The sequence below is a fragment of the Hypanus sabinus genome, unplaced genomic scaffold (assembly GCF_030144855.1).
Source record: "Hypanus sabinus isolate sHypSab1 unplaced genomic scaffold, sHypSab1.hap1 scaffold_62, whole genome shotgun sequence".
Classification (NCBI taxonomy): Eukaryota; Metazoa; Chordata; class Chondrichthyes; order Myliobatiformes; family Dasyatidae; genus Hypanus; species Hypanus sabinus.
Window position 1 is genome coordinate 1,158,860 of NW_026781476.1, and position 18,578 is coordinate 1,177,437.

General features: G+C 42.3%; 2 protein-coding genes across 5 annotated transcripts in view; both read left to right on the forward strand.

Annotated features, from left to right (window-relative positions):
* Positions 1 to 829, forward strand: part of LOC132389629 (NACHT, LRR and PYD domains-containing protein 3-like) — a 43,796-nt gene extending 42,967 nt beyond the window's left edge. For all 4 annotated transcript variants that reach the window (XM_059962140.1, XM_059962141.1, XM_059962143.1 and 1 more), the window contains one exon: positions 32 to 829. In XM_059962140.1, coding sequence (XP_059818123.1) covers positions 32 to 119 — 88 coding nt within the window. In that variant the 3' untranslated portion in view covers positions 120 to 829. The remainder of the gene's footprint in view (positions 1 to 31) is intronic.
* The window catches only part of LOC132389638 (zinc finger protein 229-like), a 195,479-nt gene that overhangs the window by 136,109 nt on the left and 40,792 nt on the right, over positions 1 to 18,578 (forward strand). The window lies entirely within an intron of this gene.

Consider the following 18,578-nt stretch of genomic DNA (forward strand, 5'->3'; position numbering starts at 1 on the left):
TATTTCATCTTTATTCTCCCATCTGTTTCAGGCTGTGGTGGAATCGGTTCAGTGAGACCGGGAGGAAGGAAGCGGGATCTCTGCGGAGAGTCAGACCCAGACTGAGAGTGTATCTGTGAACAGCTGGAAGTGTGAACATCACCACCCGGGGCTTAGGTACACTTTGGCCGATTCCCTGCCCTCTAACTCCCCCCTCCAATTTAACACCCGCCCTCCCCTTTAACTCCTGCCATTACCTTTAATGACTGCGCGCCGGGGTAATTCCCAACGGTTTTAACGGAACCAGCTCCAGTCTTGCGCTCGGTTACATCGGATGCGGTCCCGCAGTGACGTATTTCCGCCTGTTGTCCTGCAGCACAGCTTCCGCTGGATATGCAGGTTTGTGACTCCCTCTCGTGAGACCCCGGGGAATTACACAGACAGGAAGGGCCCAGGGGCAGGGGCTCAGTCTGGGACACCAGTGTCCCGGGGTGGGATTATCCCAGGAGAGAATCCTTTTGCTCCCTTTGCTGAAGACAGTGCATTCTGCAGCCTGGCCGATATAATGATGTTAAATTGACAAATCCCTCAGGAGTGACCCTGGATCTGTAGCGATCTCGGTCACTGTCCTGAAGTGTGATTTTATAAACATCGGTTCCCCGATGCAGAGTGACGGTGAGAAACGGGACTGATTATTCAAACTGTCACTCGTTGCCACTGGTCGGTTAATTGTGTGACTGTGAGTGAGTCAGGAGCAGCTTATTTATACCCGCACGTCAGCAGCTCACACATCGTTTAATTTACATTTGTCATGATCAAACCAATAAACCGCTGTAACTTCCTGTCCTGGTGCCGGACTCGAGTTTTATTTGAGGTTTCTGCTGCCCCCCGCACCCTGTGCACCGCAACAGTGGGTCGGAGCTCATGCTGACACAGTAGCGTCTCAGCACCAGGCTGAGGGAGGTCAGACTAGCAGAGTCTGGTTGCCCTGGAACTCATCTCTACCCAGCCCCCTTCCTGGTTAACTGACCCCCGCCTGCCCCCCGCAGACAGATAAAATCAACTTGAGTCCACTGAGGTCCTGAGTATGAGAGGGATGTGGGATGGAATATTGGCGTCAGACACAGAGGTTTTCTCCCTCCTCACCATCCAATGACACACTCCTGGGGTCAGGCACAGAGTGTAGTTCCCTCTGCATCATCCTATTACACACTCACGAGGTCAGACACAAAGTGAAGATCCCTCCGCACTGTCCCATCACAAACTCCTGGAGTCAGACACGAAAAAAAGTGTGAGATATATCAACTGAGTTCTCGAGTTGAATCAGATTACAAAGGAGACTCTCACTGTGTTCACCTTGGAACTGCAGCACAGGGAACCACACACACTCACACACACGATGAATATATGTAGAAGTGGGCACAGAGACGAGGAGTAATGCAGTGTTCACAGACTAGGAGAGGGTGGGAGGGTGCACAAACGGGCAGGGGAGTACAAATGGGAATCATAACCATAGCGGTTAACAATCACATTTGACCTCTCGGGTCATGAAGTCGCCCAGGATGAAATTGAAGTTGAGGATAATTTTGCAAAACGTGACTCCACCCCTTCCCGTCCTCTCCCACGGTCCGCACTCCTCACAGGACCCTGTCCCTTCCTGTCCACTCACATGGACCGCGATCCCAATCAAATGCCAATCTTTCCCATTCACTCCACCCATCCGCATTCCTAACGGGACGTACCCCTACCCAGTCGCTTGCATCGTCCAAATGCCCCTTTCCATTCACTCCCACCGTTTCCCTCCCAGTGGGCTCCGCCCTTTCCCATTAACTCCCACCGTTTGCCTGCCAACCGGATGACCCCTTCTCATTTACCCCCACCGTCTGCACTGTTTCCCATTCACTCCTACCGTCTGAAGGTTCCAACTGGATGCCACCCCTTCCCGTTCACTCCAAATGGGACCCAGCTCTTCCCTTTCACTCCCACCTTCCAGTTCATTTCCAACGGGTCTGTGAACCTGGTAATTGGCCGCGACGCCCAAATTCCGTGTTTGACAGAACTCAGGGCTGCGTTTAGGGAATTTCACGAAAACGCCGATGGTTCATTAGTTACAAGGAAAGTCGAGGGTCATGAGGATATTGACGACTTTGTACAAATGACGATGTTCTAAATTCTGGCAGAGACGGTGGATATGATCAGACTGAAGGAACTTCGGCACGCCTTCCTGAAAATGGCGGGGGTGGGGTGCGTGTGAGAGAGTTTTATGGTTTCCGTTTCCCCACACCGGGAGATTCATTGCGCCCGGTTCCCCGTGTTCACAGAGCACACAGGAAATTACACAGGGTACGGTTCCCGGTCTCCAAAACCAAAACTGGGAATTTTGCCAGAGACGGTTCCCGATCTCAGTCTCTACACCAAGAGTTTTACCGCGCACGGTGTCGGGTCTCTGCATCGACACTGGGAATATTACCGCACACGTTTCCTGGTGTCTGTATCCTCCTCTCTCCACGACACTCGGAGTGATGTCGCACAGGATCCGAGATAAGGATGTCGGATCGGTCTCTGTTGTTGGTGATATATTTATTATTTGTGATACACAGTCCGCGCAATCGAGTGGAGGGTGGTCGAGAGTGTCTGTCCTGCGAGGGTTTCCTGATTGAAAATGGTGAATAGGGAGGGAACGGCAGAAGGATTTAGAATGGTCACTGGGGAGGGAGTGAAAGGTTGACTGAAAGTGGTCTGGGGGGGGGGAAGTGATGGGCTGAGTGACAATGGGCCCATGGAGCGATGGGCGGAATTAAGATGGCCATGGTCACCTTGTTTCTCAGGGCCGGCAGAGAAGGAGTGACACACTGACAAGACAGTGGGAGTGCCAGGCAGATGTAAAATGACCGACAGGGTGGGGATGACACGCTGAGTGAAAATTATCAACAGGGAGGGAGTTACTTTTGATAATTAAAAATAGGATTCTGGATTAAAGCCAGAATATAAATCATAACTAGGGAGAGAGTGACGCGCGGACATAACGCTGTCACCAGGGAGGGGGTGACTCGCACATTGAAAATAATCAGCAGGGAGGGAGGGATACTCTGAGAGAAAATGGACACCAGGAGTTGACAAATTAGAGGGAGTGGCGGCCCGACCTGAAGTAGTCCCTGAGTCCTTGGTTACAATGGCCGACGGGGAGAGAGTGATGGACAGACTTCAAATGGCCAACAGGAGGGAGAGACGCACCGGGTAAAATGGCCGAAATGGAGAGAGTGGCGCATTGGGAAGAGAGAAGGGGTAATGGGTCGATGTAAAATGATCTAATGGGACAGAATGAAGAACTGACATAAAATAGCCGCCGCTTCGCTTAAACTGTCTGACGGGGCAGTTTAGGGTTTGGGATACCTTGTTTAACATGAGCGCCAGGAAGGCAGGGGCTGACACTCCGATTGAAAACGGCTGTCACCATCGTTTATTCTGTTGAGGCAAAGGCAGAGACCCCGTTCCGGAAGGTTGAAACTGAACCAAGGAGGAAGCGACACCTTGGTTAAAGTGAGCGGCGGAGAAGGAGTGAAGGACACGTTGACCTCAAATGGCCGACGCTTCACTTGAAATGGCCGCTGGGGAGGGAGTGGCGGCTTTGGTAGAAGTGAGCACGAGGGTCGCGCTGATTTAAAATGGGCGAATGCTTGGTTGATGTGGCCGCCAGGGATGGAGTGAGACACTGACTTACAATGGCCACTGTCGCACACAGAATCTATGGAGAAGGAACATGGATGCAATCCCGGGATCGAGTGTGTTATTGATTGTAATAACAGTATTTTAATTTGTGTTTTCTATCGTCTTGGGTATTGTATATATGTTTTAATTCTAATGATTTTGTCATTGAATAAACATGTATATATCTCAGATATTCACACATACACATATACATGAGTGTTTTGGGGAGGTGGGGTGAGGGGTTTTGGAGGAAGAGGAGTGATGGGACGAGGAGTGGACTGATGAGACGGTGAGCGTGGCGAAGGCACTGACTCAATAGGGGACGGAGAGGGGAGGGGCGAAAGTTTCTGTCACAAACTGGAGGCCGACATGGAGAAGGTAAATCCGGTGTAAGGAGGAGTGAAACGACAGGAAGAGAATGGGAATGATGGGACAGGGAGGGAGGGAAAGTGATGGGACGTGGAGGGAGGGGAACATGGGATGGGAAGGGAGGGGATGTAATGGGAAGGGAGGGAGTGTCTGATGTGGTGACCAGTGCTGTCATGTTTGCTGTTGTGTGCTGGGGCAGCAGGCTGAGGGTAGCAGGCACTAACAGAATCACCAAACTCATTCGTAAGGCCAGTGATGTTGTGGGGGGTGGAACCGGACTCTCTGAGGTTGGTGTCTGAAAAGAGGATGCTGTCTGAGTTGCATGCCATCTTGGACAATGACTCCCATCCACTCCATCATGTACTGGTTGGGCACAGGAGTACATTCAGCCAGAGACTCATTCCACCGAGATGCAACACTGAGCGTCACAGGAAGTCATTCCTGCCTGTGGCCATCAAACCTTACAACTCCTCCCTCGGAATGTCAGATACCCTGAGCCAATAGGCTGGTCCTGGACTTATTTCCACTTGGAATAATTTACTTATTATTATTTAATTATGGTTTTATATTGCTATATTTCTACACTACTCTTGGTTGGTGTGACTGTAACAAAACCCAATTTCCCTCGGGATCAATAAAGTTTGTCTGTCTGTCTGTCTTTAGCAGCCGGAGCTGAGAGCAAAAGGAAAAGAAAACGTGCAGCAGCAGTAATATCATTGATAAACATTTACCCGTTTAAAAGCAGGATATAAAATTGTAACATCATGCATCCCACAGCTCCTCGATACTCACTGAGATAATCACAATATACTTACAGAAGAGCAGAAAGTATGCCGTGAGGGTGTGAAAATATGTAAAGATAACTGATAATAGATTCTGAAATTCTAAATCAAGCCCAAATGAATGTGAAAGCTTTAATGTTGTTATGTTGACTACCAAAAACTATTTAATTCTGCCCCACACTGGAGACACATGTCATTTGGACTGGATAACCGCAGAACATTAAACACAATGAAGCGAGTAGAGCACAATAGAACACAATAGAGCGAGTAGAGCAGCAATGTCCGATACACCTGATGGATGGAAATGAAACAGATAAATACCTGGGATATCAAAATGCAAACGAATTGGATCATAGTGTGACAAATGGAAATAAATCATTTCAGGGCTTAAGAAAATGCGCCAGAAAGAGCTCAATAGTGAAAATATAACAAAGGCAACACACAGGTTTGCTGCAAATACATTATGTTTGTTTTTCGAAACAGATCTGGAAAACTGATAAAGAAAAATAACAATTGAGATAAAATTTTTAGAAAACACTACATACACTTGAGCGCAGTTACCTCGTATAGAGACGGAAGAGGAATAACAGACGTAATAAGTTCACGCACTAGTCAGCTGAAACTTCGAGAGATGACGTTTCATCAAGGAAGAGAGGATTTAGCGATCAACGCGAGCATGTGGAATTCTGATATGGACACCGCACCATTAAACTTAAATAAAAGTACAATATAGAAAAAAATGACAAAATTATCACTTTGGAAGAAAGAGTTAACCAATGGAAGAACATGACCCTCTGTGGAAGACATCCCCACGATCTGAACAGAGTCGATGTCGATAAGGAAACGTCGAAGGTTTGGCTCAGAGTTGGAGTCCTTTTCCCAGGAACGGGGCAACACAAGGTGGTGAACTCTGAACCAATATAAAATACAAAAGAACAACAAATTCAAGCCGACAATGTCACGAGAAAGCAGAAACTATCGACCGCAGCACAGGATCCTGCAGCAGATTAGCTCAGTTTGATTACTGATACAGGTGAAATCAGGTGGCAAGCGTCATTCACCAAGTTCTCGCTTTAAAATGCCAACTCATAAAAGGTGTTTACATTTGTATCAGTGGAATCCTGATCCAGTCTGAGAGTCGGAGTAGTACAATTACATTAAAACCGGTCCATTATTACAGACAGGGCCGATACATGAAGCCCGTCCGGATACAGAAGCGACAACAACTTTTAACTATTCCACACACACACACACACACACAACTTCCATAAATCAACATTAGAAAACACCTTTAATGTGCTGACTTAAAATAGAAAATTGAAATGCTATTGAAAATGATCGGGGTATGAAATCATAAGACAAAACTGCGGGGTGAATTCTATCATGTTATCATCACTTATCCCGAAGGGTTCCTTTACCTTAAGTTCCACAAACAACTTCCGTTCATTGCACAACACCGAATCGAGAACAGCTGATCCCGCAGTGGGCTCAACCAGAGCTGTTCCAAAAGCCATCTCGGAGGTTTTCCTTGGGATCTCGCAGCAACCTGGTCTTCCCAGTCTACGTGTATATTTAAATTCCCCGTATTATTGAAACATTGTCTGCTTAGCATGTAATTTCTATCTCCCATTGGAATTTGCAAACTAGATCTTTATTATTGTTTGGAGGTCTGTATATTACTCCCATCAGGGTCTTTTTTACCGTTGCAGTCTGTTACTCCACCTACAACGATTCAATAACTTTCGACACTATGTCACCTATTTCTGATAATATGATTGCATTTTTTTTTACCAACAGATATACAACAACTGATCCGCCTATCTGTTTATCCTTAAAATACAACGTGAATCCTTGGACGTTAAGTTCCCAGCTAAAATCTACTTTCCGCCACAATTCAGTGATACCCACAACTTCTTACACGCCAGTTTGTAACTTGTTACAATTTCATCAACCTTATTCCATATACTGCGCGCTTTGAAGTATAACACCTTTCGTCCTGCGTTCACCGTGTTCAATTTTGTCACATTTAACATTGCAGTATCCTGTTGACTGCATTTTTGTTCTATTATGAGCTTCTCTTCACTCAGAGTCTGACTACACACTGGCACTGTTTCTGAACCAACTCCCTCATCCTCAGCACGATCACTCCAGTTCCAGTCCACCGCCGGATTAGTTTAGACCCTCCCGAACAGACATTGTCTAGTATACATTGTTCCAATAGTATTATTCTCGACTGGTCTCATCCTATCCATCTCTTCTCAAAATCAAATAAAGGTTCAAAGGTTGGACTTCTAATTTTCTCCAAGCTAAGACACAGCATCACTTGAGAAAAACCATTGTGACAAAGTAGGAGCTGAAATATCCTTCCATTTCAACAAGATGGCCCTCCTAGCTATCAATGTAACAATCGCAATAACATGTTGTTCAGACACAGAAATACCATGGATATTTTGAGGAATTATTCCAAAACGCACAGTCAATTTATTAGGCTGTAAATTGATTATGTGTTTTAGAAATTGTCGATAAAACTGACTTGCAACACTGTTTTAATATAGACCCTGACCAGAACATATCTGTCAGTGTAGCTATCTCAGATTTACACCTATCACAATACTTATCAACATTGGGAAATAATTTAGAAAGTCTCTCCTTCGTCAAATGGTAACGATGTACAATTTTAAATTGAATCAGTGAATGACTAGCACAGATCGAAGAGATAACCAGCTTCAGAATCCGTGTCCAATCCTCCCATATAACAGTCAAATTGAGTTATTTCTCGCTATCCAGTTTAATCTTAAGGACGCTTATCCCATTGTAATAATAAATAATAAATTCTTCTAATAGAACCTTTCATCAAGGGGTTCATTTCATAATAGTATCTAACAAGTCAGCCTCCAATATCTAAGTAAAATTACTTAAATATGTTTGTAAAAATGTTTACAATGAAGATATTCTATGAAGTGTGAATATGAGAGAGAATAATTATCGACTAATTGTTCAAAAGACATCAATCTGCCTTATTTAAACAAATCCAAAAAAAGAATTAATACTTTTATTTTTCCAAAGTAAAAAAATTGGACCACTCCAAGAATGTTTTAAAAAGTAATTACGATAAATTACACTACGAAGTTTAAAATTTTTAATCTTAAAAATTGTGGAACTGGATCCAAATCTGTAGAGAGTGCTTAACCACAGGATATACGTTTAAATTGGCAACTTTAGCTAATTGTTTAGGTAGAGCAACTCCTAATAACGAAGTTAAATAAAACTATTTCACAGCACTCAGTTCCAGGTCTACCCAAATTGGTCGATCATTCCTATAACCCCCATATAACCAAAAGGACATATACCGCAAATTAACAGCCCAATAATACATCCTTAGATTAGGCAAAGCGAGACCTCCGTCCTTTTTCAACTTTTGCAAATGGCATTTACCAATTCTTCGTCTTTTATTATCCCAAATAAAAGATAGAATAATAAAATCAATCCAATCAAAAAACTTCTTAGTCAAAAAACAGGAATATTCTGAAATAAATATAATTTCGGTAAAATCATCATTTTAACTACATGAATACGACCAATAGGTGAAAATGTAACTGGGCTCCATCTACTAAATGCGTACTTTATAAAGTCCACTACAGGAGGAAAATTGGCTTTATAAATATCCTTATATTTTTTTGTAATTATAACACCTAAGTATCTGAAACAATCCGTAACTTTAAAAGGAATATTATCATATATACAGATTCATTTTAAAGAAATAATTCACTTTTACTAAAATTTATTTTATATCCTGAAAAGTCTCCAAATTTGACAAATAATTTTAGCAAAGCAGGAATAGATTTTTCAGGTTTCGATATATATATATATCAATAAATCATCAGCGTAAAGACAGATTTTGTGCATGGTCTCATTCACAAAAATCCCATGAGTATTTTCGGCTTCACGAAGACCAATAGCAAAGGGTTCTAATACTAAGTTAAATATCAATGGACTTAATGGACAACCTTGTCTTGTACCCCGTGATAGCTGAAAAAAAGGAGACTTACAGTTATTAGTGACAACAATAGCAATAGGAGCTTTATATATTATTTTAATCCAATTGTTAAAAGTAATACCTAAACCAAATTTTTCTAAAACATTCAAATATTTCCATTCGACTCGATCAAATGCATTTTCAGCATTCAAAGATATAACGCAATTTGGGGTTTTAGAAGAAGGCGAATATATAATGTTAAATAATCTCCGAACATTTGAGAAAGAATAACGACACTTTATAAAGCCTGCTTGATCTTTAAAAATGATTTTACCCCTACACTCTCCAACCGATTGGCCATTATCTTTGAGAGAATCTTAGCATCAACAATCAATAATGAAATAGGTCTGTATGAGGCACAATCAGTAGGATCGTTTTCCTTTTTGATAATTAAAGAAATAGAAGTTTCATAAAAATTAGAGGGTAAATCACTTCACAAAAGATTCTTTAAACATTTTCAACATATATGGAGGAAGCTATTTTCCAATTTTTTAATAAAATCCTACAGGATAAGCACCAAGTCCCGGAGCGTTACCAGATTGCATCGAAAAAATAGCTTTATGAATTTCGGATTCAGTAATTTGGGCATCAAGAGTTTTTTGATCCTTAGCGGAAATTTAGGGAAAAGCAATCTTTCGTAAAAAAAGCATTAATTTCAGAAGTGTCTACAGGACGTTGAGATTTATAAAGTTCAGTATAAAAAATTTGAAAAATATTAATTTCTTCATAATCCCGAGCCAGGTTACCATCCTTTCTACGAATTTTCAAAATTGCCTAAATGCGCCTTGATTTTAAATGAGATGCAAGTAGTTTATTATTTTTATCTCCAAACATACAAAATTGGCTCTTTAAACTTCAATTGTATGAATTAATAACAGGTTATGTTGTGATTGAAGTTCCACCTTTTTTTAAAAATAAGTCAATATTAGGGGAAGTCGCATAGATATTATTTAAATCTTTAATTTGTTTTGAAATTATATTTACTTCTGCTTTAGTTTGTTTTCTAAGTTTAGTTGATAAGAAATAATCTGACCACGTAAAAATGCTTTGAATGTATCCCATTAAATTAATTTAGACATACCTCCTATATCATTAAAACGTAAAAATATTCATATCCAAATTCATATTCATAATATTATCTAACAAGTCAGGCTCTAATATGTAAGGAAAATTACTTAAATATTTTTGTAAAAATGTCTAACTTGAAGATATTCTAAAAAGTGTGAATATGATAGAGAGTACTTATCGACTAATTGTTCAAAAGGCATCAATCTGCTTTCTTTAAGTAAATCCAAAAAAGAATTAATAACATTATTTTCCCAAAATAAAAAAAGGATCACTCCGAGAAGTTTTAAAAAAGTAATTACCATAAATTATACTACAAATTATAATTTTTAGTTTGGCTTTCGATAAAACTGATAAAGTCAGAGTTTTGCAATAAAGTCTGAGACATGTGCCATGGTGGACGGCCAAAAATGAGATCGTCAAATTTAAAGGACAAATTCAAAGGCGCATGATCAGATATAACAATAGCGTCATATTCAGAGTTTTTAACATTAGGCAAAGGACAGGGATCAACTATAATATAACCAATCCTCGAATATTTTTATCAACATGTGAAAAAAAAAGAATATTCTCTGTTATCAGGGTGTAAATGCCTCCATAATTTGATCAACCCAAAATCGGTCAAAAAGGAGTTAATAACTGATGCGGAACGATTTGGAAGTCGTTGATTACTTGAGCTCTTAACAACCACAGGATTTAAAGAACTGTTAAATTCCCCACCCATTATCAACATATACTCATTTAAATCCTGCAGTAAAGCAATTAAAAAAAAAAGTATTGTCTAAATTAGGACCATACAGATGAACCAAAACAACCTTTCTACTACAAATCACTCCTTTAACAATTAAAAATCTTCCATTAGAATCTGACTCAATATCCTCGAGTAAATATATTAGATTTAATAAAGATAGAGAAGCCCTTAGTTTTGCTATGAGAATTAGCATGGAGCTGTATCCATTCCACCAGCGAAAAAAACTATTTTGATCTCCCGCGTTGATATGCGTCTCCTGAGCAAAAATGATATCACGTTGGAATCGATTAATAATTTAAAATATCTTTTTTCGTTTAATAGGATGATTCAAACCACGTACATTCCAACTTTAATTTTTAATCGTAATCTTTAATTACGTTAATCCGTTTAACTACTAATTTTATTCCAATTTACTTTATACATGCGCAGAAGACATACCAATACAGGATATAGAAAATACGCATGCTCCGGAACCACCCAATGGGAAAAAACTCCTAACTCTAAATCCACCCACCCTCCCAAAATCCCGAAAAAAAGGCAAACGAACTGAGATAGATGCGAAGCCATGGGTCGCTCTGTTGGTCTCGTCTCTCCCTCCCCCCAGCTAGTACACACACACACACAAAAAATAAAACGACCTGGCAAGAAAGAGAGTAACGTCTGGACAAAGGACAGTGTTTACATTCCATATGTATTAAGCGGAAAAAGAACCACAATAATATAATTTCTTAGAGAGAAGAACAGCGAAACATAAGCTAAACAGAGAAGTTCAGCTTTAAATCCCTAAGAAAAATTTAAGTTCGGTTATAGGGCACTATATTAAAACAGATAAAAAATTAAAAAAGATTAATAGTATATTTAAACGAACTAAATTTACGAAAATATTAATCAGTAATATCAGAGTAATTAAATCCTCCCTAATATATATGATTTAGTTACTATGATATTATTAATAATTATGATATTAAGATATTACTGTGTTTTTATATATATAAAAGAAACCCTATTGGTAAGAAAAAAAAACTACCAACTAGTAATTTAAGAAACAACAAAAAAAACCAACAAACCAAATATTAGATAAAAGGAACTTATCCTCTTTTCTCAGTCAAATATATAATTAAACTTTTACACAGTCAAACTTGAACCGTAAATCTTCTTTCCAAAAAAAATCCAATAGAATGTAATGATGAGCAAGTTTTCTTTTCTTCTTTTATTAATCTGTCAATGAAATATCCAAATAGCCTTCATATATCTTCTTTTCATAGTGTGAGTAATATACAGATAATCAAACAGCTTTTCAGATAGTTCATTCAGTAGTAACGTCAGTGGTGGTGACAGGTATAGCCTGGACAAAATCCAGCTCGACTTTTGGGTCAAAGAAAGTACAAGGGGAAGAATTAGGAGGAAAAACTTTCATTCTTGTCGGGTAACTCAAAGAGGGAAATCATTTCTTATCATATGCTTGTTTCATTACCAAAGCAAATCTTGCTCTTTGTTCCATTACTTCTTTTGGATAATCTTCGTAAAAACGGAGCTCAGACTCACTGAATCTGAAAACTCTGTTTTCTTGCCTGTCGCATTATTTGATTTTAATTTTAAACTGATGAAAACAAACCAAAATAAACCTTGGTCTGGTTGAGTAAATTTCGAAGAGGACAGCCTGCGTGCTCTTTCTATATCAGGCGGCTGTGATGAAATAGTCGGAAATAGATCATGAAAGAGCTTACCAAAGTAAACCATTAAGTCTCCATTTTCAGCTCCTTCTTGCAATCCATTGATTCGTATGTTGTTTCGGCGAGACCCAGTTTCCAGATCAATAATCCTATTAACGATATTTTTCCAAACGGGTTGTAGTTTCAGACAGATTTTGCGTAGTTGACTTCAATTCCTCTTCATGTTTAGTAACTTGAGTTTCCACATCTTTAAGTTTTTCCCAGAAATAACTTCATTTTATTATTATCCTTTTCCAGTTGATCTTTAATTGCCTTATTCTGATCTCGAATTGAATTCCGTGTCCGAACGATATCTTCAGCCCATGCTGGCATTTCATCAGATCTTTCCTTCGGCATCTTTCCTTTTCCATTACTTTTGTCAGCAGGTTCATGCGGACTCTTTCCAGTTCTCGTAGAAACAGAATATTACTCCCCTTCAAGAATCAGCAATTAAAAAAAAAATAATTCAAAATGTAAGGTGGGGGGGGGGGGGGTGGGGAGGGAAAGAAAACTAAGAGCAGCGCAGAATTGCTGTTACTCCATCAACAGACAGAGGCGGTCTCCCTGAACACGATATTCCAAGTGTGGGCTAAATAATGTTTTATAGAACTGGAACATTTTCTCACAACTTTTGTGATCGGTTCCCCGCTAATGAAGGCCAGCCCGTCTTCTTAACACTCCTCCCAATTCGTTCATAGTTCAGAGTACCTTTATTATCAAAGTGTGAACACAGCATACACATTTGAGATTTGTCGTTTTACACGCAGCTAAATGCAAAGAAACACCGTCGAACCAGTTTAAAGAAAAATCACACACACAGTACAAGACCATTAAACTTGCGTAAGAACAAGCCGCACAAACAACAAACAGCTGACAGATAACACACAGAATATCAGACATCAAATCGTAGAGACCCCGAAAGTGAATCTGCATCCACGACCCAACGAGGTGTGTGAAGCCGCCAACGCCACCGACTCGGTCAGTTCAACTGTATTTGCACTACTCTGGCAGAGAGAATTCCGAGCCGAAGCGCCTCGATTAAATAACGAAATAGCAAAGCACGATCAATGCTGAGGACATTAAACATTACAGTGTCGCATAAAGTGAGTCCACAGCCACGAACCGCCAAAGCGAGCAAACCTTGCAGTATGGGACCCAGAACTCCTTCACATTCCTCCGGTAGCAGCACCGAGAGTGAGTGTGGTCAAGCGCCTGCAGACGGCACTGAGCATGCGTTCGTTTGACGCTCTCATGCTCGCCGAATTTAATCTTATTTGGCACTTTATTTGGAGCAAGATAACGGGGTCGGCCAAGGGTTAGTGACCCGCTATTAGGAATTGACCTACTGTATCCTGGCAACGTCGATGTATCTGTACTCCACACCGAAACCACCACGAGTTCACAGAATCACGAGGTTTTTCAGTCGGCCCAAAAATGCAATCCTAAAAGGGAAACTGCTGTCTACAATCGATCGAGTTCAGAAGAAGAAAAAGGCTATTTGGAAAAAAGAAGAAGAGAATCCTATATTTCTGTACTGGCGCTGACGGCCACTGTATCCACCTTGCTGAACTGGGCAGAAACTTTGAGAGATCTCTGGACGTGGTGCCCAAGGTCCCTCTATCCATCCACAGTGCTGAGATACAAACCCTGTATTCTGCTTCCAATTTCCACCTCCAGGAGTGAATCACTTTACACTTTTTCAGGGTGAACTGCATGTGGCATCGCAATTCTCCGTCCTGTCCATGCTCCAGTGTAGCCGACAACGATCTTCTGCATACAGGCAGAATTAGGCCCGTCGAGTCCTCCTCAATTCGATCATGGCTGAACCCTTTTTTCCTCCTCTTCAACCCCAGTTCCTGGACTCCTCCACGTAACCTTTGTGTGGTGTTCAATTAAGATCTTATCATTCTCTGCCTAAAAAGACCATATGACCTTTGACTCCATAGTTGTATGTGGCAACAAATTCCACCAATCCACCACCCCTTTGGGTAAAGAAAAATCTATCCTGGAGCTGAGACGATCTTTTCTAAGACAAAGGGCCTAAAACAGATCGCAATACTCAAGGTGAGGCTTCACAAGTGTTTTATAAAGTCTCAGCATCACATCTTTGTTCTTAACACCTCACTACCAAACCCACTCACCGACCCCACCCACAAATGCATGCGCTAAAACCCTCAAAGCGGATAGCCAGTAATTTGATTTGACCTTTGTAATGAACAGAGACGGAGGGATCGGGGGTTCGCTATATGTGGAGAGTGGCAGTACACAGGTGACAGGAACGCGGCAATCACCGTCACAGCGAAAGTTGCCGAGGTACCCAGGCCTTAATCGTTTGTCGAAATCCTTGTGGTTGGAGATATGTATTGATTCACCCAAAGAGCCCTTGGCAATCAGTTGACAACGCCTCCTACGCAAAAGCTACTCCCTTTGAGGTACCCAATATCGTGCACACACCCAGCATGCTCCGCTGCAGGCATCTTCGACTCCGACTGTACAGATTTTAATCACCCAGAACCCAGTTTTGTGCAATGTTTGATTGTTCTCAATTTTCAGTTTATCTCTGCCCTGTGACCAACGTATCAGAAAGACAGTAATTCCCTTATTCATTTTCATGCTTCCCCAGTGAATTTAGTGGCGATTCCGATCTTTTCCCGGGGAAAGTGCGGCTTCTCCACCTGCACCACTCGCTACTTGGTGGCCATGGCAGCGGCGGATCTACTGACCATCATCTTTGATGTCCCACTGTGGCAGATCAGTTATTATTACTTCCCCGGGACTTTCCTGGACATCACCCCCGTATGCAGTGTGATTACTGGCCTGAAAGCTGCAGCCACTGACTGCTCTGTCTGGTTAACTGCCACTTATGTTATCGTGTAGTGACTTTGGGTTGATACCAGCTCTATATATTACTATTGAGACTATTCGTGTACCATAGCCTTTCAATGTTCTCTCTCAAGTTCGCATGTTTCCAGTGTTTTTCACTTGTTGCTTTCTGTGTCAGTTCGGAATGGCCTTACCTACTAATTAAATTGTTTTTGCCCGTTTCTCCTGTGATATTATATCCAGACTGACATTATGTATTGCCCTATCCCCAAAAGTGAATCAGTGGTCGTCTTCCCCGAGTTTCACTTTAAAGCGAGATTTTGTTAAATGACGCTTGCCACTTGATTCTGTCCGTGTAAATTACCCGATTGAATTTAACTTCTGCAGTATTCTGCAATCTGTTGGATTGCTTCCGGTTTCTCTTGGCATTTTCTGCTTTTATCGTTTTGAATGTGTGGGTCTTCAATTGTGTATTTTTGTGTGTGAACCACCTGGTCCTATATTTCTAGAAGGAACTATTCTGAAGGTTTACTGTGAGAGGGACAAAGGGAATGGAAATCCCCCAACAGCCTCTCTCAATGCGTACAGCTCCCGCAACATCTTCTTCGCTCCTCTACCAACAGTAACTCAGATTTTCTGACTCCTGCTTCCTCCCCACCACTCACAATTCTTTCACTCCACAGTGCATCCTCCTCTTTCGGTCTTACTCTTCCAGTTTTTTATTCTCTCCTCCATTTCTTCGCTTTTGCCTCCTCACCCTAATACTCCCTTTTCCTCTTCCTCACCTGCCTCTCGAACTGTACTCATCTCCACTTTCTCTCACTTCTTTTCTCCCCTTTCCGTCTACAACCAACCACACCTCCCACCTCAGCTCCTTCTCTGACCGTCACTGAATCTCTCTTCCCGTGCTCAAAACTCCCCGTCCCTTTCAATGGCGATGTTGTCAGAGATACAATTGTCTGCAAGATAGACAGGCTCAGTCTTGGGTTTGGAGATTGGAATTTTCAGGCATTCAGGGCTGGCAGAACCACAGAGAGAAAAAGACGGGAAGGAGGAGAGAGAGAAAGAGCGCGCCAAGGAAGAGAAAGAGACTGACTGGGGTCGGGAGGAGTGACTGCATGAGAGGTGGGAGGAGGGTTTGGGGAGAAACGGGGCGGGGTCTAGAAAGAGAGAGAGGAGAGAATGGCGAGCAATGTGATTGGCATGGCGGAAAAATACTCGCGGAGCGAGAGACGGAGAGAGGGAAACGGGGCAGAGAGAGGTGGGGAGGAGCTTGGTAGAGGAAAGAGAGAGTGGATTGGGTAGGGGTGGGTGACGCGGGAGAGAGGTAGCCCGCGAGATTGTGATAGAAACGACGGGGAGAAGCAGGGGAGAGATGGGGAATTGCGAGAGAGATTGGAGGGGAGTAGACTCAGGGGTTAGAAAGACTGAGAAGGATTGTGTGCAGAGAGCGTGTAGGAAGAGACAAAAAGAAAGGAAGGAAGGAAGGGACGGAGGGTGGGGCAGCCGGAAGGGTGGGTTAGAGAGTTCAAAGAGAGTAAATATGGACGGAAATTGAACGCATGTAGAAGGGGTGAGGGAGATTGCTGGCAGTGAGAGACAGACAATGCAGACAGCGTGAGGATAAAAGAAACGTCTGGGGAAATTGTTGGGTGATGGAGAGACAGAGGGACAAAGGGAGGCTAGGGAGCTGGGGAGGGAGAAGCTGAACCAGGTAGAGAAGACCAACAGAAAGAGAGACTTGGAGCAATGAGGGAAATGGGGAGGGAGACAGCAACAGTGGGTGAGGGGGGACTGAGGTAGGGACACAGTCGGGGGCGCTAACGAAGAGATAGGGGAGAGAAGGGAGGGAGTCCTAAGGGAGATAGAGACGGGATGAGAAAATCGGAGGGGAGGGACGGAGGAAGAGAAGACGGGAATAGGGAGACGGAGGCTAGAAATAGACAAGGGAGGAGGATACACAGACGGGAATGGACTGGGAGGGAGAGAGTGTCTGGCGCAGAGAGAGAGGGAGAGACCGTAGGAAGAAGGAGACTGGGGAGAATGAGACTGGCGTGCTGAACAGGGAGACTGGGGGTGGGAGGAGAGAAAGACCGAGCGGGTGAGAGAAAGGGGAAACTTTGATTGGAAGATAGATTGGAGTGAGGAGTGATATTGGGATGGGGAGAGAGATCTGAGTGGAGAGGGGTTGTAACGTTCTCCTTCGCGTGTCACGAACGCCGAATTTAACGTCGAGATAAACCACAGTTAATAAGAACCAGATCGCAGCAAGATTAACCATTTACTGTTCACTCTTCACATTAACATATGGTGAAAACTGTTGATAAAACAATACAAGATTGATACAGTATTTGTTCCTTCCTTAATATCACATTTCAAGTGTAAATACTTGCAAAGGTGACTATAACTACATTACACTAAGGTGCAGTATACAGGAAGAGTTTACCTGCTCCATTGATTACTTAAAATACACTTCCATGCAAACTATCCGCGACTCTTTAACTAACGAAAGCATAAACATTATCGACCGTCGTTACTTCTAACAGGATCGGCATTAACATCTTAGTTCAACATATCGATTATCTATTAACTTACAGCGTTGCTCTCACTGTGATTTCTCATGCCTGCAAAACAACTTCTGCTCAGGTGTGCCTCGTGGTGAGCCCCCACCCTCGCGCTAATTTCAAACTGGTACTTTCCCACAAGACGCGGCGAAACTGGATGTGACGTCATCGCATGCCGATATATTTTACATGCAATGAATATACTTTAAACACTTCTAATTCTAACTAGAAAATACTATTGAATGAATTACTAAGCGAAAATATTATAAACTAAATAACTGTCGTAAAGACAGCACACTCCCCGCTTGACCTTCGTAAGGTCACAATGAGCAGAGTACAAACTTAGTCTCTTAATCAGACATTGGGTAGAAGTAGAATAACTTCTGTAACTGGCCTTTGGTAAATTTTCACATCGCCTTGGTCGGTAGTCTTCAATTCGATCTTCCTGACATGTCCATCCTCGCTAGGGAATGTAGCAGTGATTCTGGCCATTGGCCAGCTGTTGCGGGTGGCTTGCTTGTCCCTGAGCAGGACTAAGTCTCCAACTTGAAGATTCCTGCGGGGTTCTGTCCACTTTCGTCTCTGTTGCAACAAAGGTAGATATTCCTGTCTCCAGCGGGACCAGAACTGATTTGCCAGAGCCTGGACTTGTCTCCATTGCCTTGTGTACAAATCCTTGTCTGAGAAGTCTCCTGGTGGAGGAGGTGCTCCTGCCTTCTGCGTAAGGAGCGTTGATGGCGAAAGTATAAAGGGGTTTTCTGGGTCAGAAGACAGAGGTAGGAATGATTG